Here is a 27,744-nt window from a genome sequence, read left to right on the forward strand (position 1 = left end):
CACCACCTGGGGGAGCCCCGCCCCTCCCGGTCCCCACCACCTGGAGGAGCTTCTCTTCCGCTGCCGCGGCGGGGACAGGGTCGCCCGGAACCGCAGCTCTCCTCTTTCCTCTCCGCCTCGCGTCTCCTCGGTCGCCCCTCTCCACTTCCGGCGCGGGACCCCCGCCCCTAGTCCCCGCACACCTCACGCGCCCGCAGTTTTGGGCCTTCGAGGGGCTGAGTCACTCGCTGCCCGAGATTTCCCGCCGTGACCTGGCGACGCCCGGGCCCACCTCCGGGTGGTCTCAGGGTCGGCGCCCCTGCCCCGGCCCCACCCCTCCCGCTCCCTCGTGTCCAATCCGTCGCCGACTTCTAAGCCACGCCCTGATCCGACCCGGCTCCCACCGCCGCGACCCCAGCCCCTCCTCGGCTTCGCCGGCCTAGAGCTCTCTTGCCCCGCCGACCTCTCTGGCCTCAGCTGACTCTCCGGCCGCACTCAGGTTTCTCGAAATCCAGCCCCCGGCAGCGCTGTTCCCTGCCCGGCCCACGCCTGTGGCGGCCCTGGACTCCCACGGCCCAGAGCACACAGCCCCATTGTCTCGGTTATCTGCACTTAGTTATGTTTGTTTGATTGTGCAGGACCGGATCGCACGCCGAGCTCCGGGAGGGCCGGCCCGGTGTGACTCAGCCAGGTGCCCAGGCCCAGCCTCTACTGCATGTAGGTGCTCGGGGCGTTCTGAGATGAAAGAAAGGGGGCTTTGGTTTCCCTGGTCGGTAAAATGGGGCGAAAGGATGCTGCCTCACCGACCTCTCCCCTGTCACCCTTCCCTGCCAAAGAAAGACACTCAAGGTTATAAAGGACATAGTTTATTCCGAGACCACCAGACCCCAGGCAGGATGTTGAGTCTGGGTTGCCCACACCCTCCAATATCTGGTCACTTGGGATCAGCTAAGGAAGCAGACAGAGATGGGGGAGTGGCAACAACCAAAGTAGCAAAAAGCACCCCTATCCCAGGGGTCAGAGACTAGGGTGGACCTCAAGGACCCCATGATCTGTATTGACCCTGAGTGACCTCTGAACCTGAGTGGCCCTGTCGCTTGACATTGACCTGTGTCTAGTGGGGGGGGAAATCCTGGTACATTGCTGCTGAAGGGTTTTAGTTCTCCCCTAGCCATGTAGTCTTTCCCCATAGGAACTCTCCAGACACCCCACCATTGAACTCCTGGGATGTTGGGCCCATCTTCTCAGTCCTGGGCTTCTTGGTCAGAGTGCTGGGATAGTCAGAAATGGTCCTCAGCTTCCTCAGGCTGGGTGCCTGGGCAGCAGGTGGCCTTGGGCACAGACTCGTTGTGCAGCTTGGAGAGTAGCCGGGCCGTCTCCTGTGTAATCTCAAAATGCTTGGGCAGTGGGGTGCGGCGCAGAGGGCTGCCCTCACGGGAGGTGGCGGCAGGGCCATGTCTTGGCCTCCGCAAGCTCCCTTGGGGCACTGATGTGACAGGGGTCTCCTCGCACAATTTGGAAGCCACCAGGGCCAAGCAGGACAGCTGGTGGGTGACAGGCCGTACACCCCCCCGGGGATACTTCACTGGCTGGCGGCTGAAGTGGCCACGGGACTGTGTCCCCAGGGGTGAGTCCTCAGGGCTTTGGCTGGACACTGTGGGATAGGGTGGTCAATGCTGAGCACCCCTAAGTCTTCTGGATACACCCCTCCCCCATTGTCATCACTCAGCCAAGCTACCCCAAGGCAGGGGCAACCCCAGAACCCCTGGGCTACCCCACAACACACTCACCTTCCTCTCCCTCATTTTTGGTGTCTTTGGTTACTTCCTCTTCCTGGTCCCTCTGCAGAGTTGGAATCTGCAAGAAGGAACCCAAGAATGAGACCTCCAGCAATAAAATGCCAGTTCTTTGAGACTCATAGACATGCAAAAGTTCCCTTGCAAGTTTTGGTATCTGGGGAGAGATGATGCCCTTGAGAGTGTACTGCTTGTCCTCCTGTGAAGAGCAGTGTCATTAATCTGAACTGTGGGCTCTGTGAGGGCAGGAATGCCTTTGTTCAACAGAGGACCAGCCCAGAAAGTGACAGCCTTCTCTGCATTAGGAATGGGTGAATTACCGGTCTTCATCCTGCTCTACTTTCTGCAATTTCAGGCCTGCCTTTTAGCTTATCTGAATATCTTTTAGTTCATCCTTTAGCTAAATGCTAATAGCAGTTGGAATTCTTTCTCTGTGTCCCGAGCACTTTCTGAGGTATTCCAGTTCTCAGAGTCCCACACCTCACCAGCAGCAGCTTTCCCAGCTCTGGGGTGCTGCAGGGGAGATCCTAGCTCTCGGGAATGGTGAGTGTATCAGGATCTGAGGGTCAGGAAGCCTCCCCTAAGAGTCTCATCTGTAAGTGGTTTTCATTAACAGTATTTACCTCTTAGGGCAATTACTATTCAAGCACCCCTGCATTGTAGGCGTGCAGTCTCTGGAGGCTTGCACACCCCTCTTCGGCCTCACTTCCTTCCACCTTCCCCTCACTCATTCATTACAGCATGGGGCTGTGCCCTGAACACACCAGGCATGGTCCCACCTCAGGGCCTTTGTACTGGCTGTTCCCTTTGCCTGGAACACCCTTCCCCTGATCTCCACCTGGCTTACTCCCCCCTCACATCCTTCCAGTCTTTGCTCAAACCCATCTTCTCCATGAGACCCACTCACAGCATCCTATTTACTGCTACAACCTGCCCACCACCTCTCACCTTGGTGCCCTTGATGTCCCCTACTTTACCCTACCCTTTCTTTTTTCTATAGTATGCATCACCTTGTAACATCCTGTATAACTGACTTTGTATCATATTTCTTGTTTATTGTTGGTTTCTTTCCCACTAGAAGGTAGGCAACCAAGAGGATGGAGACTTTGAATATTTTGCTAACTGATGCCTAGAACAACGCTTGGCACATAGTAGGTGTTCAATAAATATTCTGTTGAAGGAATGAATGGTACTCATGTTAGTATCTCTGCAAGGCTCTACCCTGTTGTTACTCCATTATTTCCCACCACTCCATTCCTTACCTTTCCTTTTAGAATGAGTGCAGGGTAAATAAGGAAAGGAGAAAGGGAATGAAATAGAAAATTTTCAAGGGAAAGGAAGGAAGGAAGACGGGAGAGAGAGTGAGAGGATTAAATGGAGAGAAGGCTCTCCCCATGTCTGTGGGCCCAGCAGGTTCCTACCTCTGTGGGTGTGGTCTCAGGATGCTTCTCCAGGGCACTAAGGGGCATGGTGTCTGGGTTGGGGTCCAAGGCTAGGGATATGGGCAGGGCGTCCAGGGCAGGCTGAGGTCATCAGTCCCGAAGATCTGCTCATAGTGTACAATGAGGAACTCGATGAGCTGGGCCTGGTGCACGGAGTCTAGCAGGCAGATGACAGGGCCGGCACTGGCTACCCCTGGACCGTCCGGCAGCCGCAACAGTGTCGGCCCAAACACAATGCCCAGGTTGTTGGCAGACATCTTGTTCTCCTCATACTGTGCAGCCACCCTGGGGACAGTGTGAGGAGAAGGGTCAGGGCACAGAGGGTATGGTTATTGGTCATCGGGTAGGATCTGCAAGCCAGGCTAGTGGCGACTTGCCCAAGTCATGGGTAAGTGGTCCCAGTCATTGTGTACGACCAGCAGCCACATGCCTGGCGATGGTGGTCAGGGGTCAGCATCCAAAGTCAGGAGTCATGTATTAAGTTTCAGAGCTCAGAAAACACATTCAAAGGTCAGAGGTCAGTGTCAGGGGTCAGTGGTCACATGTCCAAGGAAGGAGTCCTGGGTCCGTGCCTCAGGTCAGAAGTCACGTGTCAAGGTCAAGGACAGTGCACACCTGAATAGATGGGCCACCAGGTGCCGCAGGGTGTTGTAGTTAGAGTCAGGCAGCTGCACCAAGAGGGTCTTCAGCGAGCGGATAACCTCAGGGCTGGGGCTGGGGGTCCCAGGGTCGTGCCCAGGGTCTGCATGCAGGGTCTTAGCCAGAGAGATGAAGGCATCGTAGAGGTGGAAGGGGACCACGGGGTCAGTGAGCTGGGGGTGGAATGGCAGGGGGGACATGGGTGTGGGTGGGCTGCAGAGGGTCCTCAGTCTGAGCCCACCCAGCCTCTGACTCCTGAGCTGCTGAGCACCCACCTCCTGGAGGAATCGCTTGAGAACACTCGAGACATCGTGAGGCGAGTTCCCTGACAGGTCAACCAACGCTCGGCCGTTCTCAAAAGCCTGGCACAGCCGTTCCACGCGGACCCGGGACCCGCTGACCCTATAAATGCCCTGAAGGGCAGGGGTGGGAAGTTGGACAGCTGGCTTGCAATCTGGCCATTGAGAGGGCTGGGTCACTCACTCTTGGGGGTGGTCAAGGGTCAAGGGTCAAGGCGGCACCTGCACACTCAGGGCGCGCTGTTCTATCTCGGTGGTGCACCTGGTGATCACAAGGGGCACCTCCTCCGGGAAGTCCCTGGGCAGTTGCAGGAAGTTGACCCCAAAGAGGGGGGTCCGGGCTGGGAGCCGCTTATGTCCGCAAAGGATCAGTAGAGTCTCGAGGCAGCGCTTGTGGCAGGTCAGAAAGCACTGAGGGAAAGGTCACAGGGTCAGGGAGGTCATCGGGGGTCAGTGGGGGAAGAGAAGGTCATAGGGATCCTCAGGGAGCCCCTGCTCCCTGAGGAGGGGAGATCATCAGATCAGGGCAGGTCCCAGGGGTAGGAAGGTCTTAGGGATCTCAGGTCAGAGAGATGCCTGGGGTCAGAGAGGTCACTGGGGTTCAGCAGAGGTCATTAGGTCATCGGCCCAGGCCACACCTCCTCGCACTCGGTTCCGCTGACCATGAAAGCCTCGCACTCTCGGCACTTGGCTGGGCCCCGCAGCCGCCGCAGCCGGTGAGTCTGGGCCGCGTTGGACAGTGTCCACTTCTTGAACGGGGTGCCTGGCCCGTTCTCCAGTCCATCTCCCAGGTCTGCAGGGAGACCGAGTCAGGAGTGCCTAGTCCACCCCCACCCCACCCCTACCTGCTTCCAGCCTCACCAGGGTCTCGCTCCTCCAAGTCATCTGAAGATTCGGTGCCTGTGGACGAGACCTTCACCAGCCGCCTCGTGCCAGAGCCTGGAGTCAGAGGGTTACAGAGGTTGGGGGTCACAGAGGTCATGGGGAGGCTCCAAGGCTAAGGAAACATTCCTGGTTTTCGGCCTTCCAAAACCACCCACAGATGCCCTTGGGGAAAGGGTCAGAGGTCAGGAGGGTGTGGGTCAGACAGGTCAGGAGTTAGGGGTTGAAGAACCTGGGGGGTGGTTCAGAAGTTGGATCAAGAGAATGGGTCAGAGGTTGAGAAAATAGGTCAGGGTTGCAGGGTAGGTCAGAGGTCAAAGAATGGGTTTGAGATTGAGGGTCAGAGCCTGGCCAGGGGCTGGAGGATGGTCCCACCTGGGCTGGAAGAGGGAGAGTCCTGGGACCGAGGCTCGCTGCCACCACCCATGCTGTCCACATCACCGGCCAGAGTGGGGCCCAGAGTTCCTAGGAGGGGACAGGTCAGTTAGGTATGGCCTCCTGCCCCAGCACCACTCCTGCCTGCTCTTCACGGCACTCACCCTGCCAGCCTGTGCCAGTGTCCTCCCAAGGGCCTGGCTCAGCTGCACTCTCATCCAGCGGTGGAGGTGGGGCTCCAGAGAGCTTCTTTCTTGTGTCCAGAGGGGAACTGAAAGGAGAGGTTTGAGGGCTGTGATAACCAGGAAACTGGCCTGGGATGGCATCACCCTGGCATCCCGTTTAGGCCCCAACTCCAAGTACTTGGGTCTGCAAGCCCTTATGGCCATGAGCATCATGGCCCCCAGTGCAGTAGCCCCAAATTCCCAACTCTCCCACGTATGGGACAACCCCACCCACCTGCTTGGCTCCTACCTGACCCCGCTCCTGGGGACCCAGCTGTGCGTGAACTCCTGGAAAGAGAAGACTGGCGGCAAGAGCGGCGGGGCGTCGGGCCGCAGCGCCCTCACGAACTCCTGGTATCGCTGGCCCGGCTCAAAGGGCGCGCAGCACTCGGCCAGGGCGGCGAAGGCGCGGGGGCCGCGTTCTGCCTGAGCCCCTCGCAGCCCGAACAATCCCAGGGTCACCTGTGGGGCGGAGGCCTCAGGTGAGAGAGGGGCTGGGCCTGGGAGCCTGGGGCGTGGCCTGACCCTGAGAGATACCAGCTCGGTCCCGGCTTGGGGGCGGGGCCGGGCAGTGGGAGGCGGCTTAGGGACAGGAGCGCGCAGCTGGGGTTGGGGGTGTGGTCAGAACGAGGGTGGGTCATGTTGGGGGTAGGACCCCCTGGGAGGGGGCCGAGGGGGAAGAGCAGTCGGGGCCTGGGGGGCGGGCACTGGCTGTCCAGCGAGAGGGAGCGGGTCCTGGTGCCCTGGAGGCGGTTTAGGGGCAGGGGGAGCCCCGCCGGGGCGAATGAGTGTGGTGGGCAGCCGTCGGCTTAGGGTCTCACCCGCCTCAGCACTTCGTCCCCCTGCAGCACCAGTTTGCGCACGTGTGATACGATCCGCTGCTTGGCGGCCTCCAGGTCCTGCTGCCGCGCATTGGCCTCGCGGACGCAGGCCTGGTACAGCGCCTCGGCCTCCTGCGCCTGGAGAGACCAAGGCAGGGAGAGTGTGTGGGACAGATCGTGGGACCAGGGGCGCCGAAGCACAGGGGGGCACGGGGCCAAGTCCCCACCTTGGCCTGGGCATCCTCTCGCGAGCGCCTCCTTCGCTCCTGCTGCTTGTTGGGTCCCGGCTGGGCCTGGGGGGCCGGGTCTTCGGGGGACGCCTGGGAGCGCACCCGCAGGTCCTCGCTACGCTGCACATACTGGAGCTGGGCCCGCCGCAGTGCCTGCACCGCCTCGTTCTGTGGGCGGAGGAGGGACGCGGTCACTGCTTCTTCATCTCCTTCCCCAGCCCGCTTCCCCAGCCCCACACCCTAGACCTTACCATCCGCTTCTGCTCTTTCATCCACTGCTCTTTAAACTCCTTCCGCCACTTCTCAATCTCAGTCCGTTTGGCAGCCAGGGGCTGGGAAGGATGGGGAATGGGGATGCTGCCTCAGGGCTACTCGATCATTCCATTCACTGGGGCGGCATGTCTTTCATCCTTTGGACCCTTTTCTGGGTCTGCACTCTCTCTCCTGGGTCTTCTCATCCAGAAGACCTCTGCCCTCCCCCAGCCCAGTGTCTCCAGAAAGTCTCAGTGGTCACCTCCATCCTTTATGCCTGGACCCAAAGATGCCAAGGCTCTCTTCCTGGGCACACTTGGCACCTCGCCCCGTGGCCCGCAGAAGAACAAAAGCACGGTTTTGCAATAGCACAGGAAGCCTGGTTCGAATCTCTGCTGGGTAACCTTGGGCAAGTTCCTCAGCATCCCTGGGTCTCAGCTTCCTCATCAGCAAATGGTGCTGATGGTAACAGGGCCTTCCTCCAGGTGGTTGTGGATGGAATAATGCATGAAGGGCCCCCTCACCTGGTAGTAGTCTCTTTTCTGCTGGGCCACTGTCTCCATGGCCAGGGCTCCCAGGCTGAGGTCGTGCTCCAGGAACAGGGTGTAGATGTACTGCAGTGGCATGTGGCTCTGAGGGTGGGGGGAGGCCGGCTGGTGTTGGAGGATGCTGAGGATCTAGGGGTATCTGGCTGGGGTTCTGGAGGGATTGGGCTCCGGGGGTGTGTGCTCATGGCTACCTGCTGGTGGATGGACACCTTTCCCGCCTCAGCAATCTTCATGATGTTTTTGGCAAACTCCAGCTCTGGGGGCAGACAGCAGGGGGTCTGAGTCAGGCAGGGTGTGAGCACTGCAGGGTCTGGGCAGGGCCTGGGACCCAGTAGAAGGGGCCCTCACCATGGCTGGCTCTCTTCTCAGTCCAGGCCAGCAGCTCCTTGGCGTAGCGGCTCCAGGTCTTAGCATACTCCAGGGCTGCATCCACACCCCCCTTGGTCCGAATGAGCCGCAAGTCCAGTTCCTCCCCTGGGGCAGACGGTTGGACCTCTGACCTCTGAACCCTCCCGTGGAAGACTTCCCTGAGCTCTCAAACCAGACCAGTGGACCCTGTTCTACACCCTATGGCTTCCCCAAACACCCCCTTGTTTTCCTTTGTCCAGGTTGTTTTACACTGATTCTCCACTCAGACTGGGGGCTCCCTGAGTACAGGGGTTCAGATCTATTTTGTGCACTGCCGTGTCCCTGGTTCATGGAACAGGCAGTTGATGATGGAAGGATTCCTTTCTGCCCCCCGCCCACTGCCCTGGCCTCAAAGCCCCCCTACCTGTAAGGGGTGCAGGATCCTCTGGGGAGGGACCACTCCAACGGTTGGTTTCACTCGTCTGAGGGGGAGGGAGACAGCATTCAGGAACAAGCAGGGGAGGGGCTCCACCTTCCTCAGACTCCCTCCTCCGAGGTCCCCTCCTCCCTGTCCCCTTGGTCCCGTCCCTCACCAAAGTGGCTGTGGGGGTCTTGTCAGGTTCTGGGTCTTCTGAAAGCACAGGGTCTCCAGCCAGCGTCTCAAGGGTCCTGGGAGGTAAGGGTGTCAGGATGCCACCCTCCACCCAGTCTGTCCCACCTAGGGATGCTGGGGGCCCCAGGGCAGTTTGGGGATGGTCCTAGATATCACCTCTGTGATGTCTATTGTATCTAGGAGACCTGAGGGATGGGGCTTTAGGGGGGAAAGTAGGTGAGCTTATTTTATGGGACTTGAGATAGAATTTGAAGGATCCCAGGTAACTTTGGGGTTCAGAGTGGGATTATAAGGCTCTCAAATGTTTTAAGGGGTCACAAGAGTCACCAGAAGGATACGTGGGGGCCCTAGGATCACTTTGGGGATTTCAGGTGGATTTGGGGGGTTGAATTTTGGGATATTCAGGTGTTTTGAGGATCCAGAAGTTGCAGGTTCCTAATGGGGTTTCAGGCACCTAAATGGTTAGGGATTTGGGGGGATCCTGGTGGAATTTGGGGTTACTCAGGCACAGACTCACACATTCCCGAGTGAGATCTCGAGGTTGTCCAGGCTCCGGAAGATATCACTGTACCTCTTCCTGCTCTCAGGAGCTGAGGGTAGCCCTTGGGGAGGGGAGTATCACACATGGGCCAACAGAAGGCTCCCTCCACCCACCGCACTTTGGCAGGTTGTTTGGAGGGTCGGGGTGGGGGTGGGGGGTGGATAAAGAGAGAGAGAGAGAGAGAGAGGGAAAGGGAAGAGAGAGAGAGTTCTGTTCCCATGGGGAGTATAGGATGGCGTGGGTGTCTGAGCTGGGATGGAGGGAGTGTGGGCTTGGGTGGGGCCCGACTTGGGACAGGCACAACCCAACACAGAGACAGCTGCTTAAAGGAGCAGAGACACCCACACATGCACTGGCCCAGAAGCAAAGCGACAAAACAGACGTCCTAGATACAGCCACACTGTCTCCCGGGACAGAGCCGGCTTGACAATGGAACCACATGGACCTCAGCCCAGACAGATGGAAATACACGTGGGACAGAACGGCACATGGCCTGCCACAGAAACACACACAGGCAGCCTGAAACCACAAGAGGCATAAAGACCAAATGACGATCAATATGCAAAGCAGAGACACAAAGACAGGCGGAAACGAAGTCGGACCTTGCCACATTTCTGCCGCAGGCACCACTTCTAGGGAGCCCAGATCAGCATGTTCCCCTCCCCGGGCAATGGAGTAGCCGGGTGGGGATCCTGCCGCGTTGCCCTCTCCATCAGCGGTCGTGACACCCTGCCCCCATCACAAATATCAGAAGCAGAAGCGGCCACTTCCCCTTCCTGGGCCCCCTCCCCCAGGCATCCGGGGTGAAGACTCCAAAGGGGGAGGGGGGATCAGGGACTGGTGTCCCGGGTCCCCCTCAGCTTGGGGGTTCCCACAGTGGAGCATCCCCGTGTCCTCCCCATTCAGGAACTCCTCTGCCAGCTCTCTGGACGGAGAGGGATAGGCGGGGCCCCTCACTGATTTAGGAAGTAGGATACTGTCGGGGGAGGCCCCTCTCTGATCCCGTATCCCGGACCGCCTACCCGGCTCTGTTGAGTCCATGGTCCGGCCCTAGGATCGCTCGGCTGGGACGGGGATTGGGATGGAATCGCGCGCCGGCGCCAGCGGGGCCCAGCCCCGATTTCCTGCAGCGGCCGCCGCTGCCGGGGTTCCTCGTCGCCCCGCCTCGCGGAGGCCCCGCCCCCAACCACGCCTCTGCTGATCGGCCACACCCTCCAGGCAGGGAAGCGAGGACCACGCCCCCTGCCTGAGCGTCTGGATATGCGGCTGGGCCCAGGACCTCCTGAGTGACCTGCCGAAATGACTCCATCCCGGCCAGGGTTCCCCTCCCCATATCTTTGCGGGGTCCCCAAACCCCAGCACACTCCCCTTGCAGTGAGTCCACAGAGTCTGCCTGGGCTGAGGAGCCTGTCCCAAACCTTTCACGTTCTACTACCAAATGACGCCCCTGCCCAGGGGTCTCTTGGACCTCTGAACTCATCCCAACCTGGCTGGGGCAATGGGAGCCCCCTGGTTTGAGGTGTGATGTCCTGCCTGATTCCAGTTGAAACCGAAATCGCCTAACACACTGGGGCTGGAGATACAACTGGGGGACACCCAGTAATGCTCAGTGCTGGATCAGGCTCTTGAAGACCCAGTTACAGCAGAGCCAGAGCGCCCTTGGCACCTCTCTCAGGAACGGAGGACACAGAGATCCTCGCCCTGAGCCCCTGCAAGAATCATCCTCAGCAAATCCCGAGTCCAGAGTGCTCCCCTTCTGGTTGCCTCAAATTGTCTCAAGGATTCCATGTGACTCCAGCAGCCCCTCTGCTGGATGGGGTCTGGCACCCACGGCCCTACAGAAACCTTGGCCAGTGTTCGGGGCCCACCTGATGCTCACAGCTGGTCCCAGCCCCTTTCCCACTTTGGCTCCCAGGGCCTTCCTTGGGCTGTGGGCCACACTCCTCCTGATGGGAAGCCAGTCAGGGGTGGGCTGCTGAGGATGACCAAGGGGCAAGGGCAGGAAAGGGCAGAGAGCTCCTCACTGAGCATTGGTGGGGAGGGGGAAGTCGTCCAGAAGCCCGGGCCTGGGTTCCCTGGCCTGAGGTCATCACATGCAGCTTGCCAAAGTTATAAAAATGCACCCACACCCCACACTGTAATTTCTGACTGGAAATAGTTTTTACTAGTTTTTGGCCGCCAAGAAGGCAAGAAATCTCTGACTGTGGCTCTTAGCTTTCATGCTACCTATTCCACAGTTCCTGAGCTGTAGTGCGTGAGCACCTTTTGAAAGGAAGGACAGTAACAGTATGAGAGCCACGCTGCAGGTCAGACCCTGGCTATGACCTGTGTGGTGCAGAATCCTGAGTGTGACCCGAGTCAGCATTCGTAATGATTTGGATTGAACTTCCTCATATCCGACACTATGAGAGAAAGGCATGCTGTTATTTTGCATATTATTGAAAAGGGAAAAATGGCATCGATCTTAAAACTCCCTTCAGTGCCCGAGGTGTCAAAATGTGAAGCTGCGAGACCACAGAAACATGGGGGCACTTGCAAAACTAGGAAATATGCAGAGCTCTCTGGGTTCCGAGCTTGGCCTGTCCAAGTGCTTAATGTGCTGCAGAAGGAGGTTAGAACCTCACACAGTCCATGAGGAGGGTGCCAGGACCTTCCTTGGGGACCACCCGGCCCCCAGCGACCCCTTCTGTGGTGCAGAGATGGAGGCAAGGCTTCTTCAAATCACTGATGCTGCTTTATTTACCAAAGACGCTGGCCCAGGGCTGGTTCCGCCAGCCAGGCCTCAGACATCCGTAGGGGGTGGGGTGGGGGTGTCCCAGCTCAGTCTTGGTGGGCAAGGCCAGGTCAGCCTCACCGTGGGGGCAGTGTTCCCTCCTGGGGCCCTCGCAGGGCTCCTGCCCAGCGGCAGCAGAGTGGGCAGTAGGTGCCAGCACCGCCATCTCAGGAAGGCACTTTCAGCTTTGGGGTCCCCAGGAAGAACTGCAGGACGCGGTCGACCAGGAGTGCCAAGCAGAAGTCTACGAGTAGGACCTGGGCAATGACCAGCTTGAACTGTGGGACAGGGAGTGCTGGTGAGTCAGGTGCCTGCAGACAGGTCCAGGCCAAGTCCTGGGACCGCGTCTACAGGGCCCCTCACCTCCACAGGGATGTCCACGAGTCCAAACTGGCTGTTGAACTCAGGTGAGGAGCCAAGGAGCAGGCCCACGATGGCCAGGAGTGACACGGCCAGGCTCCACACCAGAGGCCTGTTCTCAGGCAGGCTCTCCATGAAGGGTGGGCCCTGTGGGGATAGGCAGATGGGCAGCTGTGTGTCGTGGCAGCCCAGAGGGTGGGCAGGGTGTGCTCGGGCAGGGGCTGGGCCTCACCTTGTAGTTAATGGCGAAGGTGGCCATCTGCATGGCCATGGCCATGATGTACACTGTGCTGTTGACTAGGCTTGGCTCAAATTCTTTGTACAGGTCCACAAATTGCTCCTGCCTTCAGGGACACATGGGGGTCAGGGACCCTTCATGATTCCTGCTGCCCCCCGCGGAACCAGGACTCTGCCTGGTGGACTCTGCGGGCCTGGCCCTGGTCACCCCAGGCCAACGCCTGCATGTTTCTCTTGCCACCCCCCAACCGCAGGGATGCTGCCTCCTCTGGGAGCACCCTGTCCACCCCCAGGCTGGGAGTGCACTCACTTCTCAGGGCTCCGGGCCTGGGCCTCGCTGTACAGGTAGACGAGACTCATGAAGTGCACGCAGAACTGGAGCATGACAGTGAGGATGGTGTATAAGTTGAAGATGTTGGGCAGGGGCCGCTCTCGGGAGAGGGTCTTGAGGGGCTGCAGGGGCAGAGTGGGGGTCAGGGCCCAGGCTCGCCCTGGGGTCACCCACCTACCCTGCTTCCTGGCAGGCCTTGTGCAGAGAGTGGTCACCAAGTTCTGGGGTTTACAGGTCAGCACTAGTCCCCAGAGCCCTGTCCGCCCCCCATCCTCTCAGTCCAGATGCCACCCCCGCCTCGCTCAACACCCAGCCACAGGGGTCTTAAGATCCACCCCACCCCCACTCTAGAATAAACTTAAAGCCCTCCCTGTTGCTCATGAGGCATGTATGATCAACCCAGACCACCTCCCACCCCCTCTGGCCACCAGGGCCTCCTTGCATCAGCCCATGACCATCTGTGGCCTTTGTGCCTAGTTCCTCGCTGGTTCTCTTGTTCTTCATGCGTTGGCCTGAATGTCAGCATTACACAGACCTCCCTGACCGACCCTGAGGCCATTCCTCACAGCCTGTGCGACCTACTTGGTGTTTTTCTCAGCACTGCATACTGAGTGGTCTTGATAATCGTTTTCCCATCTGTCTCAATTGTGTGGCCCACCTGAGACCCCAGCCTGTGGACAGTGCTGGGCCTGAGCGGCGGCACCCTGAAGAGCCTCAGTGGGCACCCGCCCTGCCCCCTGATCCCCACCTGTAACTTGGCGATGAGAGTTCCCATCCCAAGGGCTGCTGTGAGGACAGAACAGACATGTGGTGGCGCCTTTAATAGCCTGCCCCGGCTGGCTCAAGCGTCGCCAGCCATCAATCCGAGAAGCCTCCCGGCACCTCTGGGGCAAGAACCATGGCTTAGAGAAGCAGAGGGCAGCCTTGGGCTGGGGCGAGAGGCCCTGCTTTGCTCAGGGTCCTGGCCCACCTTGGAGCGGGAGATGAAGAGGAAACAGCCAGCCAGGAGCAGCCCCTGCAGTGTGGCCTGGAAGTCACTGAACTTGACACCCTCCAAGTATAGGACACTCTGGCTGTAGGCCAGGATGAGGGCATTGAGCGCCAAGATCTTGAACATCTGCAGTGTGGTCACCAGCGTGCAGCGGCCCTGCTTGATCACGTGGCAAACTGCGGGGGAAGGCAGGTGTGGGCGTGGGTGCCAGCAGGATGGGCCTAGGGATGGGGTAGGGGAGGATCACGGCAGCAGGACTCACTGCACTGGATGGAAGAGAGTTTGGAGGTGAAGGGCGCAGCGATGCTGGCATCTCCCAGCTTCACGATGGGCATGCTCTCGTCCTCGAGGTCCCGAAGCACCTGACTCAGGCGGTCCTATGAGGCAGGTAGCAAGGGGTGAGACCTGACAACAAGGGGGTGCTGGTGCCCCCCTTCTGAGACTCACCCGCTGGGAGGCCAGCTGCTCCTCAGAGGGTGGGAGCCCCGACCTCTGCTTGGCTGCCCTGGAGGTGGCCCTAACTCCACTGTTGCTCAGGACGGGGCTGTCCCGGGGCCGTCGCCGCCGCTCGATGATCCGCTCGGGGGCATTGGCCAGGAGGGCCACACCTGGTGGGAGTGTGTGTCAGAAGCCAGAGGGAGCCTGCCACCCCGGCACAGAGCACGGAGTGTCTGCTCAACGCAGCTAATCCCGTGGCCAAACCTCCCCATTTTACCTGATCACTCACCCCAAGGAGCGCCTCAGAGAGCGTCTATCTTACTTTCTACCAACTACTTAAGTACAACAAAAAAAAAAATACCCAAATAAAGTATATAACGCTATGTAGGTCAAAACTAACTGATTTCCAAAGAAGTTTATTGCCAAGAATCATGAGGTAAATGATGTGTCATAAATATCGTAGTTGATAAACCAAATGAATATTTGAAAGGCACTGAAATAAAACTAGGTTAAATTGGTCTTCAAACATCAACTTGACATCTATGTTCTGCTGACACAGATCCGAGGCTATAAACTCTCCCTGGCTTCTGGCCTTGGCCCTTGGAGCCCATAAAGTGCCTGGGGGGCCTGAGAAAAGCAAGTCATGTCTGTCCCATGGAGCTGCCCTGGACCCTCACCAGAGGTTCCCGGTGGTCCCCGCCACACTTCCTCAGACACTTGTATCTCTTCCTGGCCTTGGAGCCCTTCAGGTCCCCAATCCCACCAGTCCCTGCCCCGTCCCTTCGCTACTGCTTCCTCACAGAACTTGCCCAGTGGCGCGTCCCTGATGGTAAGCCGGTGTTGGCAGAACAGCCCCAAACCCCAGGGGCTCACCCACATCAGCGTGCTTCAGGGCACCCACGTCGTTGGTGCCATCCCCACACATGAGGGTCACGTAGCCCAGCTCCTTCAGGCTGGTGATGACAAACTCCTGTTTGGGGAGAGACGGGCTGAGTGAGGGCTGCATGCCATCCCCAGGGCCCTGCCTGCCCTCCGCCACCCCGTACCCACCTTCTGTTTGGGGGCCACTCGGGCGAACACTTGCACGTGTGGGATGAGGCGAAGCAGCAGCTGGGGGTCCTCGGCCTGCAGGTGGGCCAGGCCATCGCCCGTGAGGCACAGCGCGTGATCCAGGGCCACTGCCTTCGGGGAGCCCTGGGCCAGGGGCAGCATGATGCTGCCGTCGATGGAATGCCACTCACACGGTCGACCTGCAGGGCCAGTGCCCAGGGTCAGGGATGGGGCTCAGCTGCTCAGGTGGACCCTCTCACTTGGACCCCAGGTGTGCAGTCCCAGTCTCTCATCTCTGGAGCACCTTCTTGGCCCCCACCCCAGGTCCATACCAACCTGTACCCCACACACTAGGCACCCCACAGAGACCATGCACAGAAACCTCCGATACAAAGGATCTGAAAACCCAGGGCCTAAGCCACTGGCCTGAGATCATGTGATGGGCCAGATTCAAACCCAGGCAGCCTGACCTCAGACGCACCCCCCCTCCCCAACCCCTCACCTAATGAACCCCCAACCCTGGGGGCCTGCCTGAAACTCTGCTCTCCTAGGGCCAGGGCACCCCGAATCACTTCCTTAGGCCAGACATTGCTTGCTATCCACTTCCCCTTTCTAGCTGGTTGGTCTAGGTGTGGATGCTGAGCACCGAGGACAGCTGAGGGCAGCCCACCGGCCTTCTCAGCACTGGACAGCTGGCCCTGAGCTGTCAGAGCTTGAAAGGAAAATCATCTCCACCTGGCTCTTGTTGTGGCTGTTCTGTTAGAGCAGCTTCACTTGCTCATCAACAGTCCTGGCAGCCACCTCTGGGCCACCTGCCTACGATCCCCAGGCTCTGGAAGAGCCCAGCGCCTGGGACTGGGACAGAGACCTGGGCTCAACAGCACAGACGGAGAGAAGGGCTGGGAGGTTCTGGAAGCCCTCTTGGCCGGGCCATACCAGCACCCTCCTCTGGCCTGCAGCCCAGTAACATCACTGGTGCATGAAGCTCCCAAGCCAGGCCCTGCACCGGGTGTTGTCCTACGGCATCTGACAGACTCCTCCCCATCAGCCAGAGGTGCTGGGGCTGGATTCGTCCCTTGATTTTTCTGATTCTGAGGCACCAGTTGCAACCAATCTGGTTACTCAGGAGAGCCCAGAGACCGTGAGTTCTGGAATCAGGACATCTGAGTTCAAATCCTTAGTCACAGTGTCTCCCAATGATCCAGGTGGATGGATTCACTTCTCTGTCTCCTTGTCTATAGAGCAGGGGCCCCAATAGCTGACCTGGTTGGCTTCCTCCTACGTGGTGTGGGAACGGCAAGCCCTCCCATGTGGGGCAAAGAGTCTGACGAATGCAAACCAAGCCCTCTGCCCCAGGTTCTGGCCACACCACACACGAGCACCTGCAGTCCCGGTGCTCAAGAGGGGAGCACTCGCCATGCACAGGCAGCCAGCCAGGCCCAAGGTGGGTAGGAGGCTATGAAACGCGGGCTGGTGTGACGACAACCAACCGCCTTAAGATTGTAAGGTGTTGCTGGCCCCAGAGCCGGTGACCGTCTGCATGCTGCCACACAGATGGGGTGTGGAGCTCCCCGGCCAGACAGCCCAAGTGTGCGCATGGGGCAGGGCTGTGATCCGCAGGCCTGTGTCACGGGTACTGGATGACGCTGGGTGTGCTCACTCAGGCCTGGCACAGAGGTGAGCCACCAGGCGGGAGCTGTTCTTGGACTCAAGGTCCCCCCAGCCCACAACCACATGGGGCCTCACCTTTCTCCGTGGGAGGCTGCAGGATCAGCGTGTGAGCCTTTTCAATGAAGTGCAGCTCCTGAGCCACATGGCAGGCAGTGAGCGGGTTGTCACCTGTGATCATGACCACCTGGGGAGAGGGCGGAGGCTCAGTGGAGCAGGGCTCAGTGGATCAGAACTCCAGCCTGGAGACCTGGGGGCTAAGTCCCTTCTGAGGACAGCCACAGAGGAAGCGCTTGGCCCCCTAATGGGGACTGGGCTTCCAGGAGCCTCAACCTGCCTCACCTGGTAGAGTTTTCTGCAAAAGATATGCGTATGTGTGTCTTTCTGAGAACACCCATAGCCTTTATTTGCAACACAAACTGAGAGCCAGCCCTTGGTGTGGACCCTCTTGGCTTGGTAGATGCTCCAGGCAGGAGATTGGGGGTGGTATGACACAAACTCTAGCCTTCTGGCTTAGAGCCTGGTGACGGCAAGAGGGCCTTGACTGCTGAGGCCAGGTGAGGACTAATCATGTCACTACCCTCTGACAATGCCAGGCTCGCCTCCCACACCCTAAACTGAGTTCTGAACTAGAATACACAAACCACCAAGACTGACAGAAAAAAGCCACTGGGACACACACAGCCTGTCTGGGTGTTGTCTCCACATCCGCCAACCCAGCCTCAGCTTTTTCCTAAGATGGGGCAGAGTGGGGGAAATAGCCCTCATCTCCCAGTGATGCTGGGGGCCTGAGAAAGTGATGTGAGAAGGATGGGCACAGACTGAGTCCCAGAGCATCCTCAGGCATGAGGGATAGCATGAACGTCCAAGCCATGGTGGAGCTCAACCAAAAGCCATGGAACCTTTGCTTCCAAGACCCAGATACCCACCGCTGAGTGCCCCACTGAGGATGGAACTGTCCTCTACTGTCACATCCCCCTCTCTGTAAGGAGTAGCCAAGACTGCCCACCCATGGGGACTGGTGGGGAGGGGTCCAGTGGCTGTACCCGATGGGAGGCGTTCTGGATCTCGCGGATCACGGCCTTAGAGTCAGCCTTGAGTGGGCAGGAGACCACAATGAAGCCGACGAACTTCAGGTTGCACTCCAGGGCCTCCCGCTTGAGCTCCCGGGCCTGTGGATGGACACAGCAGTACCCTCATGACCTGTCTCTCCCCCTCCCCCATTTCCCAAGCTCTGACAACACGCTGGGTGGGGGGAGGTCAGAGAAGGCCCCATCCTTGCAGGAGGGACACTGGAGAGGTGTGGGGAGGGTGAGAGGCGCCCTGGTGGCAGAGGGGCTCAGCAGTGGCTGGGTGGCCCTGGCCCCTCAATGGTGCCTCTACCCGCTACCATGGACAACAGCGTGACACAAAGTCCCTGTATTTCATCTTCCAGGACAGGAAAGTTGGGACTCTCCTTTGATAACCACTGAGCAAGAGCTCACGCTCTCTATCTCATACCAGAAACTAAAAGATCTCTGCTCTCACGGAGCTTGCCTTCTACTGGAAAAGACATGTAATAAAGAAAGTCACAGAAATCAGAGCACTGAGTACCACAAGAGAGATAAAGCCAGGGGAATGGGGCAGAGAGGGTCATGGGGTGGCACAGAGCCGGGTGGCTCTGAAAGGTCTGTGACTAGGCTCAGGAACGGGCCTTGAACTAGGCTCTGAACAGAGGTGTGACCTGGTGTGCATTCTGGAAGGATCTCATGGCCACTGGGTGCAAGCAGATGAAAGCCACTTGGATGAGGGCCAAGGTGGAAGCAGGTAAAGGAGCAGCGTTGGTACTAGAGGTGGGAGGAGAGCCTACAGCCAATGGGACGTGGGGTGTGACCGAGGGCTGGGGATACCCCAAGATCATGCAGTGACCAGGTGGTTGGGCAAGGCAGGGGTGGAGCTGGGCTGGAGACAGGGAATCCATGGTGCCCCAGGGCGTTCCCCAAGGGGGTGTGAGAGAACCCGTGGATGTGAGGATAGGAAGTGAGACCTGGGTGTGCTCTCGGGAGCAGCCCTGCGTTCTGGGGTGGGATGGGGTCCGTGGGGAATGGGGCATGCAGGGGAGGAGAAGAAACTGAGGACTGAGTGCCACCTGGGGCCTCCAAAGGTAGAGGCCAGGGAGGAGGAAGATGAAATTGTGCCCGTTCATGGTGGTGCCACAGGGGACAGAAGGTGATGTGGACAAGGGGCCGGTAGGTGGGGGGCTTGGGCCCTTACCTGCTGGTGAGTGAGGTGCCCCAGCTCCTTATACCCCAGCGCCAGGACACGGGCTCCTTCCCGGGAAATCTCCGTGTGGATGTGGTGGTAGTCAGGTGGGCACTGGGCGAACTGCAGGGAACGCAGGGGGATGTCACCAACCGCCCCGCACCTCCCTCCCCACCCTGGGCCGGGGCTGGCTCACCATGGAGTGCAGGGTTTCAGGGGCCCCCTTCACAGCCGCGATGTAGCAGAGATCGGTGGAGCCAAGCTTCTCGTAGGAGGCGAGCACGGACATTCGCTTTAGGGCACTGGCAAAATGAAAGCGCTGGTGAATTTTCAGCCCCTGAGTTTTAATACTTCGGGGGAATACTTTCTCATCTGGAAACAAATAAGTACGAGTCCTGAGGGCCTTCGCTCCAAAGAGGCAGCCAAGCCCCCACCTGCCCCCTCCGTGCCCTTCCTCCCTCCATCCCCTTCCTCCCCGCACCTCCAGACCCGGGGCCTGCAGGAACTCCTGGCTCTGGGAGGGGTCCGAGCTGGGAGATCTGGGTATGGAGGACCCTGCCCCAGGTCAGAGGTGAGCCTGTGCCCACCCACCTGCCTGAGTTGAACACACAGGTGCCTGAGAGGTACACCCCGCCTGCGGGGGGACGTAAGAGCTGGCGGTGTGGCCGAGGCTCCAGCCCCTCACCTTTGGTCAGTGTCCAGTCTACGGCCGTCAGCATGGCTTTCTCAAGCGGGTCACCCACAAGGGTGCCGTCATCCAGCTGCATGAGGGAATGGCATGAGGCCAGAGCCCGGTGTGTTTCTATGGGGATGTTGGACACAGGGGTCACCTCCTTCCCATCTCTGCAAGGAGGAAGAACAGCTGGTTACCAGGGTGGAGGTGACTGGGTAGAGGGACGCCCTGGGAATTGCTGGTCACAGTGGGGGGCCGCAGGGTGTCGTGTTGTCTTGGTCCCTGCGACACCTGCACGCGTCTCATGAATGCCCCCAGGGGTCACGTGGCTGCTTGGAGCCCAAGCTGAGCCCCCTGCCACTGTCACTCACACTGAAGAATGCTTGGGGGCCCCCTAGAATGGACCTCTGCGGTAGGGCCTGTGACAGGCCCTCACTTCGAAGGCTTGGACTGGGCAGCTGTCTGCCCCTTGAGCTCCCAGAACACCCCCGGCTCGGCGCCTCGCGATCCAGACTCCCCACGCTCACCGGAGCCCGGCCACACCGCGCACCACCAGGCTGTCGCTGGTCAAGGTCCCTGTCTTGTCAAAGCAGCACACCTCCACCTTGCCGGCGAAGGGGATCCGGAAGGGCTCCGTGCAGTACATGTCTGGGTGGTGGGAGCCAGTGTCAGGGGTGCTGCCGGGCCCCAGCCCACTCGGCACCCTGTCCCTGCCCCAGAGACTCACAGAGCTTGGCCAGAGCAATGAGGGAAGTGTTGACGGCCAGAGACAGTTCAATGGGCAGCTCGGGGGGCACGACAGAAGTGAGGATCAGCGTGCATTCCAGAAACAGCTTGTAGCGGTTCCGGCTGGGGTCCTTGGTACCTGGGGAGACAGGGCCTGCCAGCCTGGGGGCCATGGGCACGGGGTCCCGCAGATGGTGGGGGGGCGGGGGGAGTGGTCACGGTGCCTACCTTCGATCCATACGTAGGCGGCTGCCGCAATGGCAAAGACCAGGAGGAAGAGGATGAAGATGAAGGTCTCCAGGTTGTTCGCTGTCACCCTCTTGACCCCAAAGAGGATCGTGCGCAGCAGCTTGCCCTAGAGGGACGGAGGGACAGAGATCTTTCCTGGGAGGGTGGCGGCCTTTCCTGCCTCAAAGCACCAGGGCCAGGTTCTCTCTGCTGCTGGGGAGTGCCTGCCTGGGCTGACTGAGCGCCACAGCTGACAACACAGCTGTTCCAGGAACTGCACGGCTATGTGGGCGGCTGCAACTCAGCCAACAGCTACAGAGTTGCGGAGACCAGTGACTGAAGATTAGGGGTCAGGGAAGGAAGTGGCTGAGATTGGGGCAGAGGAATGCATTTTCTGGAAGGAGATCTGACCATCGTCTCTACCAAGGAATCCTCATGCCACTTTAGTGAAGAGTTTATGGCACAGACTGTGATCCCCAAGTGTGCGGGACCAAATTCAGCCTACTGTCTGTGAGGCAGAACCTCAGCCGGGGAAAGCAGGCCTAGTCTGGGGCTTGTCTCAGCACTCTGGCCCCCAGCCCAGTACCTGGTATCAGAGTGAGCCTATGGGGTGGATGTTCTGGGGTCTGAAAGAGTTGCCATCTCAGCTGTCCACCATACGCCCCAGGGACCACCCTCCTCAGAACTGGGCAAGGTGCCACACCTGGGATGTGTTGAATCCGGTCCTCAGGACGTAGGCCACACACCCACTGTCCACCGCTGGGGAGACAAAGAACCAGCGTCATTCATGTCTGCTCATCCCGACTCTCTCAGAGCCAAGCAGACTTTGAGGGTTTGGGGGTGGCAGGACTAGGACACCCCCAGACACCCCTGAGGCACCTACGCTTCAGGCCTGTGGTGGCTTTCTGGGGAGGGATGTGCTGCACCACCTTGGTGCCCCCGAAGATGACGTGGAGCCGGGAGTCGGCCTGGAGGTCCAGTACCCGGTTGGGGCTGAGGTCTTCGATGGGTTCCTGGGGACGACAGTAGAGTCAATGGCTAGTCCCACCTTGGCCTCCTTCTCCATCCCCAGGCCGGAGAGCCGGACCCTGGGGCTGGGAGGAACCTGCCTGACCCTCACAGGGCTCCCCATCCAAGCCGGTGCACCTCACAGGGGCGGGGGCTCCACCCTGTCTTCTTTCCACCTTCATGTGCAGCATAGATTCCCTGTGATCCTGTACCCGGCCTCACCCTGGATTCACAGCTTCCCGGTTTCTCTCAGCCCACCTCAGCCTGAGATCCCAGAGTGCCTGACACCCCACCGATGCTCCTGGCCTCTCATCTCCTTCCCTCTCCTCATCACCACCTGGCTCCCCTTAGTCCAGGGCACTGGCCTGCCAGGAAACCCAGGATCTCCATCCAAATGCTATGCCTCGTCCAGTCTCCTGGCCCAGCCACCAGCCCTTCCCTGGCCCGTTTCCTCCTCAATGGATGGGACAGTGACGCACCTGAGTAGACTGAGGACCCCCCTCCCTCCACTCCTGACCCAACACCTTCATCTGGGGCACCGACTCCCCAGTGAGCATGGCCTCGTCCACGATGCAGCGGCCCCGCAACAGCAGCACGTCGCATGGCACCAGGTTCTCCTGTGGGGAGCGGCCTGCAGGGCAGGGGCAGGAGGGTTGGACAGAGCCTGAGGCCTGGGCTCCCACCGGGAAGGAGCAGAACTGGGCCTCACCGATTGAGACGATGTCCCCGGGAACAATCTCATTGCTGGCAACGGGCCTCCACTTTCGGCTCCGGTAGACCTGGGAGGGGGTGGGGTTCAGTCAGCTCTGGGGATGCGCCCATGCCTCGCCCAGCCCAAGACCACAGGGACCCTCCTACCCACCCGTCACGCTACTGGCCATACCTGGATCATGTGGGGCTTGTTGCCCATCTTCCGGATCTCTGACATGTTCCGCATCTGCTGCTGCACCAGGGAGGCCTCGAAGGCCACCAGCATGGAGAGTGTGAAGACACTGTAGTACCAGTACTCGTCCAGACACCAGAGTCCCACGCAGAACACCTATGGGACACGGGCCTGTCTGTTCCTGGGAACGCAGGGAGAATGCCTCCGGAGGACTGGATGGCACACGAGGGCCGTTCCGCCCACAGGCTCTGACCATGAGGACAGGGAGAGGTTTTCACGCTTGGAGGTGGACTGTGAAAGCCCCAAGGAACAGGGTGGGGAGAAGGACCAGAGCTGCTGCTTTACCTGGAACACAAAGAAAGGCGCCGTGGCTCTCTCCTTGAACAGCTCTGAGAAGTCAGGCACCACCATCTCGGCCCTGAAAGAGATCAGATGCCACGCCCTGTTCCCGGTGGGAAGCCCCAGGGGCCCCACCCCTGACACCTCCACTTCCAGGCACGGACGGCCTCCCTGGGCAACTAGGGGCCCTGGTGAGCTTCCAGACATTGGGATGCTCAACTATGGCTCTCCTCGACCGTGTGGTACTGAAGCAGGTGCGCCGACTGCCCCCAGCCCTCTGCTCTGCAGAACCCAGATGAAGCTTCTGAATCAGCACGGGGCTCTTTAGGCAGCCGCCCCCCCCCCCCCGAGCGGGGCTGGTGCAAGACGACAACCTATCATCTGGGTGGGTGACAAGGCAAGGGGAGAGGAATGGCTGACCGTGGGACGGGAGCCCTGAAGCTGCACAGAGGAGGCCCGGCAGCTAGGTGCTGTGGAGTCCCCTGGGGCCTGAAATACAGTGCCTGAGCCCCACCCCACTATGGAGAGGGGGAGCATGAGCTGGGATATTCCAAAGACTCCCTAAATAAAAGCCCTGGAATTTGAGAAGCAGGGCCGAAAGGTGTGCTCTATAGCACTCTGTGTGGTGGCCCTGTCTGGCCATGGGACCAGCCAGGTCCACTATGGCCGTCCTTGTTTTGCCCTGCAGAACTGGAGTGATATCCAGGACATGGGATTTGAGAAAAAGAAACTGCACAGTGGCTGCATTGCAATAAAAACTGAGCCCCACCCTGGACTGTGTAGGATACCTTTGCATAAGCGAGGATGGTGTGAAAGTGGACATCCCAGGCTGCCACCATGGCTGACCTGGGTTGGGGAGGGGAGGATCAGTAAATGTTTTCTATAAACCTTCCTACTAGATCGCTGGTTGCAGTAACGTATTTGTAATTTTTTGAAAAGCAACTAGGTCAAGAAATAATTTCCTAGAGATTCTGAGCGTTTTTGAGTCAAGGACAATTATCGCCATGGCCAGGATGGGGGCTCTGAAGCCCAGCTCTGACCCCTCCCAGCTCCTGTCAACACTGGTGGTTTTGGTGAAGGTTAAAGGAGAAAGTGCTGACAGAGCATCTGCATTCTACCTGGTACAAATGAGCTATCCTGCTTACCACCACCTTTTTTTTTTAATCACCACTCATAAAGTACTGGGATATGCATGAGAAGAATGACAAGAATTTACATTTATAGAGAAAATTTAAAATAAAGAAAAGAACACAAGTTACAAACACAAGACAAGGATGAACAGCTCTGGGCCAGGCTCCTATCAGCAGGCAAGTTTGAGGGAGACTAGACTAGAGCACGTTTCTCAGAGGGCGCCCGCCACGTCCACCTGGGATGTTTTGTTGAAAAGGTGGATTCCTCCAAATCACAGGGCATATATAAATGGGGAAGGAGCCACTAGCTGGGATAGAGACCGGGGCTGGTGACCACAGGCAGAGGCCCAGTCCTGTCTCAGCAGGGGCGATGCACGGGGACGCTGGGACTCACTTGTTGCTCCCAAACTTCTTCTCAGCTGCACGGATCTCTGAGTCCTCCTGGAACCCTCTGTTGCTCTGGTAGAATGAGAACGGGTTTCCCACAGGAAAGGCAACGGGGAGGAAACGCTTCTTCTCCAGAGCATCGTAGGAATACTTGATCTTCTGGAATTCGAAAGACAGTACCTCCTGGCCGTCTTCGCCCTGTGGGAGGTGTGTCTGTGGCAGAGGCCCCTGATCTGGGAATGTCAGGGCCTGGGGATCCCATCCAAGCCCATGCTGGAGCAGGTGGTCCCTACCTCATCACGGTGCAGGGCTACGAGCTCAGTGGAGCCGTTGTTGGGAGTCGGCACCACCTTCACGAAGGTTGCTTTGCTGGGGTCGAACTCCTGTGAGAGGCAAAGTGCTGCCGCTGAGCCCTTCTCAAGCCCCAGCTCCACGGCTTCCACTGGGGAGGTCACGGGTGCCGCAGCTCTGTGGACATGCTCTGGAACATGCCACTGGGCTCTGGGTGCTGACTGGCCACTCCCCAGTCTGTCACTGGGACAAGGGACAGCACTTCACTGGGCCTCTGGTCCCGCCCATATTATAAAGCCACGGTCATGAACAGCGCCCAGAGCTCTGCTGACGAAGATGAACTCAAACAGGAAGAATGCTGCCCGGCATGAGGTACACTCTCAGTCCACGTGAGCCAAGCCCTGTTAAAGCCCACCTGGCCTGCGGCTCCCCCTCTGTCCCCCGTCCCCATTACTACTCTTGCTGTGTCCTCGAGTGACAAGGGATGATGAGGCTCATCCTTGCCTCAGCTAAGGGCACATGCTGTTTTCTCTGCCTGGAATGCATGGTCACACAGCTGGCTTCAGGCCTGCGCTCAAATGTCACCTTCTCGGGACGTTGCCCCTGGATGCTCCATCTAAAGATCCCTCACAAAATCCTTATCCTGGTTTTCTCTCTTTAGCATTGACTGCTGAGTTCCATCTCCCCCACTAACACCATGAAAACAATGTGTTTTGTCTGTTTTGTTCTTTGTTATTTCTCCAGCACCTAAGACACGGAGGCACTGAATGGAACTGCGCTGGCACTCCCTGAATCCTGTGAGCTGCATCCATCCCACCTCTGCTCCACCAGTACCTGTGTTGCTGTTTTTTTTTTTTTTTTTGGGGGGGGGGGTAGTTGGGGAACATGGCGGTGACCCCGAGAAACAAGGCCCTGCCTCTCCAGAAGTTCACAGGCCCCAAAGCAGGCAAAAATAACAACAAAAGACAAAACCATGAACTCAGGAAACGCCATGGTAGAAAAGTGCAAAGCACTACAGGCGGCCAGCCACATGCCAGGTGCTTCGCAGAGTTCATGTGTTTCTTCTTACAATGGCACCCTGGGGTAGGTGTTACAGTTCTCACTTTACACAGGGGGAAACGGAAACCCAGAGAGAAGCATCCCTGTCTGAGATCTCTGATGCAAACCCAGATCTGCCCGTCCTAACCCCACAGCTGCTTAGCTCTTCTTTCTTCTCCATCCCTGGAGAGAAAGTTAATAGTCACACCTTTTAGCTGCAGGCCAACAGGCAGCTGGAAGTTTGGGGGTGTTATCCCCCAACTTCCCTCCATTCTTTTGTCCCTCCCTGGGGTCCTTCATTGTACTGACTTGAAGCCACCAATCCCAGAAGTTTGAGAAGTTTGAGTCTCTCCCCTGGGATAAGAGAGATTTCACTTTCTCAAAAGAGAAAGAGAATTCAGTCCACATTTAGAGTCAGAGGAGTGAGGGAGGGTGGTGGTGTGGTTTCTCTTTCTCTTTCTGCAGCCCTGGGTGCTGTTCCCTTTTTCTCTTCTTTTAGCAAACCTGTGTGGGATCAGAAGGGAGACTGACCTCAGTGCCCATGGCTCCATAACGTGCTGGTGTCATCCGAGGCAGGCCCAGAGGGCAGTGGCACAGTCATTGATATCAACTGCTAACCCAGGGCAGCTCTCACTCATCCAGATCTCACGACTAAGGGTCACATGCACTACCTTGCTGTTGTATTCTGAGGGCAGTCCTCATTACCATCACCCTTGCAGACAGACATAAAGAGACTCCAAGCAGTTAAGTCACTTGCTCACAAACACCCACTGCTCCTCTTAAACGCTGCAATTAACTGCATTTCAAGCTCATTTTGGTCGTCATGGGGTGGACGTGGGGGGCTCTGAGCACTGGCCAGCAGGACTGATGCTCAGTTCTCAAAGCAAGCTCCACAGACAGGGAAACCCATCCCACAGGTCTAACCTCACACTACGAACAAGGTAGGAGACAGACAACAAAGAAGGCAGGACCGTTTCCAGGAGAAACAACCGAGTACTCGCCAGTATAGGAGCTAGTAAATGGTGACATATGCCGGGCCCTGCGCTAAGCGTTTTACAGGTATTACCTTATCGAATCTAAATGACCACACCAGAGCGGAACTCCAGAGAAGGGAAGTAACCTGCGCCAGGGTTACACAGCCAAGTCGGAAGCGGGGCCAGAATTTAGCTAGCGAAAAGGGTGGAGGGCGCCTCTAGGGACCCGGCTCCAGCAGATGCGGAGGCCCCGGCTGGGCTGGGGACGGACACAAACTCAGTAGCTGGGATCCGCGGTGAGGCCGGACCATGCCGAGGGTCGGTCTCGGATGCGCACACTTACCGGGGTGCAGGTGAGCGCGCAGTGCGCGTGCACGGACCAATGCCCCGAGAGAACGGTGAGCGCGTGCGCGAGGCAGATGGTGGCGAACACAAGCAGCGCGGCTTCGGGGATCTGCGTCCAGCTGCTGCCCCAGCCCCAGCAGCCGGCAGCCGCGGCACCCAGCCAGGCTGGGTAGAGCAGCCCCACAAACGGCAGCACCGTGAGGCGCCGCAGCAGCGCCAGCCGCCGGTACGGCCACACGGCCGCGACCAGCTCGTCGCCGCTCTCTATGAGCGCCGGCCCGGCGGCAAGGAGAGTGCGCGGCAGCGGCCTGGGCTTGGGCTGCCCGGCGGGCTGGGCCCCGCAAAGCCGAGCCCCGCAAGGCACCGCATTGCCCACCGCCGCCGCCGCCGCCATCTTTCCCAGCGCCGCTCTCGCTTCAGGGCAGAGGCTACGGCTCACTTCCGATGTTGTACTTCCGGTAAACCCTGGGCGCCGCCATGGCAGCCAGGAGTGAGAAAAGCCAGGGCAATGTAGGGGTCTGGGTCCGGAAGTGGCTACTCAGGGCATCGCCATGATAGGCTGTGGGCGGAAGGAGAGGCAGGGCGCCGCCATGACACAGAGGGCTTGAAAGGGCTAAGGCAGCCTGCTTGCTTTGCCACGCCGG

The 27,744-nt window shown here is 58.9% G+C and overlaps 2 protein-coding genes across 2 annotated transcripts; both read right to left on the bottom strand.

Annotated features, from left to right (window-relative positions):
• Window positions 1–849: 849 nt before the first annotated feature.
• On the bottom strand, window positions 850–10,138 carry GMIP (GEM interacting protein). The gene is given in 22 exon segments (XM_007116982.4): window positions 850–1,633; window positions 1,770–1,836; window positions 3,197–3,306; window positions 3,309–3,502; window positions 3,833–4,029; window positions 4,132–4,269; window positions 4,378–4,566; window positions 4,794–4,948; window positions 5,017–5,094; window positions 5,413–5,502; window positions 5,577–5,683; window positions 5,887–6,098; window positions 6,458–6,595; window positions 6,685–6,855; window positions 6,939–7,019; window positions 7,464–7,571; window positions 7,679–7,743; window positions 7,836–7,961; window positions 8,260–8,317; window positions 8,429–8,504; window positions 8,966–9,050; window positions 10,012–10,138. Coding segments are annotated over 22 exon segments (2,838 nt in total). The 5' UTR covers window positions 10,031–10,138; the 3' UTR covers window positions 850–1,259.
• Window positions 10,139–11,704: 1,566 nt separating this feature from the next.
• ATP13A1 (ATPase 13A1) lies at window positions 11,705–27,507 on the bottom strand. The gene is made up of 26 exons (XM_007116985.2): window positions 27,099–27,507; window positions 24,746–24,835; window positions 24,460–24,650; window positions 22,942–23,014; window positions 22,597–22,752; window positions 22,423–22,492; window positions 22,238–22,344; window positions 21,589–21,718; window positions 21,409–21,464; window positions 20,706–20,832; window positions 20,479–20,616; window positions 20,279–20,399; window positions 19,764–19,921; window positions 19,275–19,450; window positions 19,091–19,201; window positions 17,884–18,009; window positions 16,916–17,024; window positions 15,170–15,369; window positions 14,993–15,089; window positions 14,129–14,289; window positions 13,944–14,058; window positions 13,661–13,857; window positions 12,670–12,812; window positions 12,355–12,466; window positions 12,126–12,269; window positions 11,705–12,040 (listed from the first exon to the last, which is right to left on the bottom strand). Exons 1-26 carry the CDS (start codon window positions 27,492–27,494, stop codon window positions 11,930–11,932), a joined length of 3,615 nt encoding a protein of 1,204 aa, XP_007117047.2. The 5' UTR covers window positions 27,495–27,507; the 3' UTR covers window positions 11,705–11,929.
• Window positions 27,508–27,744: the final 237 nt, after the last annotated feature.

The sequence above is a fragment of the Physeter macrocephalus genome, chromosome 2, assembly GCF_002837175.3.
Source record: "Physeter macrocephalus isolate SW-GA chromosome 2, ASM283717v5, whole genome shotgun sequence".
NCBI classification, from domain to species: domain Eukaryota; kingdom Metazoa; phylum Chordata; class Mammalia; order Artiodactyla; family Physeteridae; genus Physeter; species Physeter macrocephalus.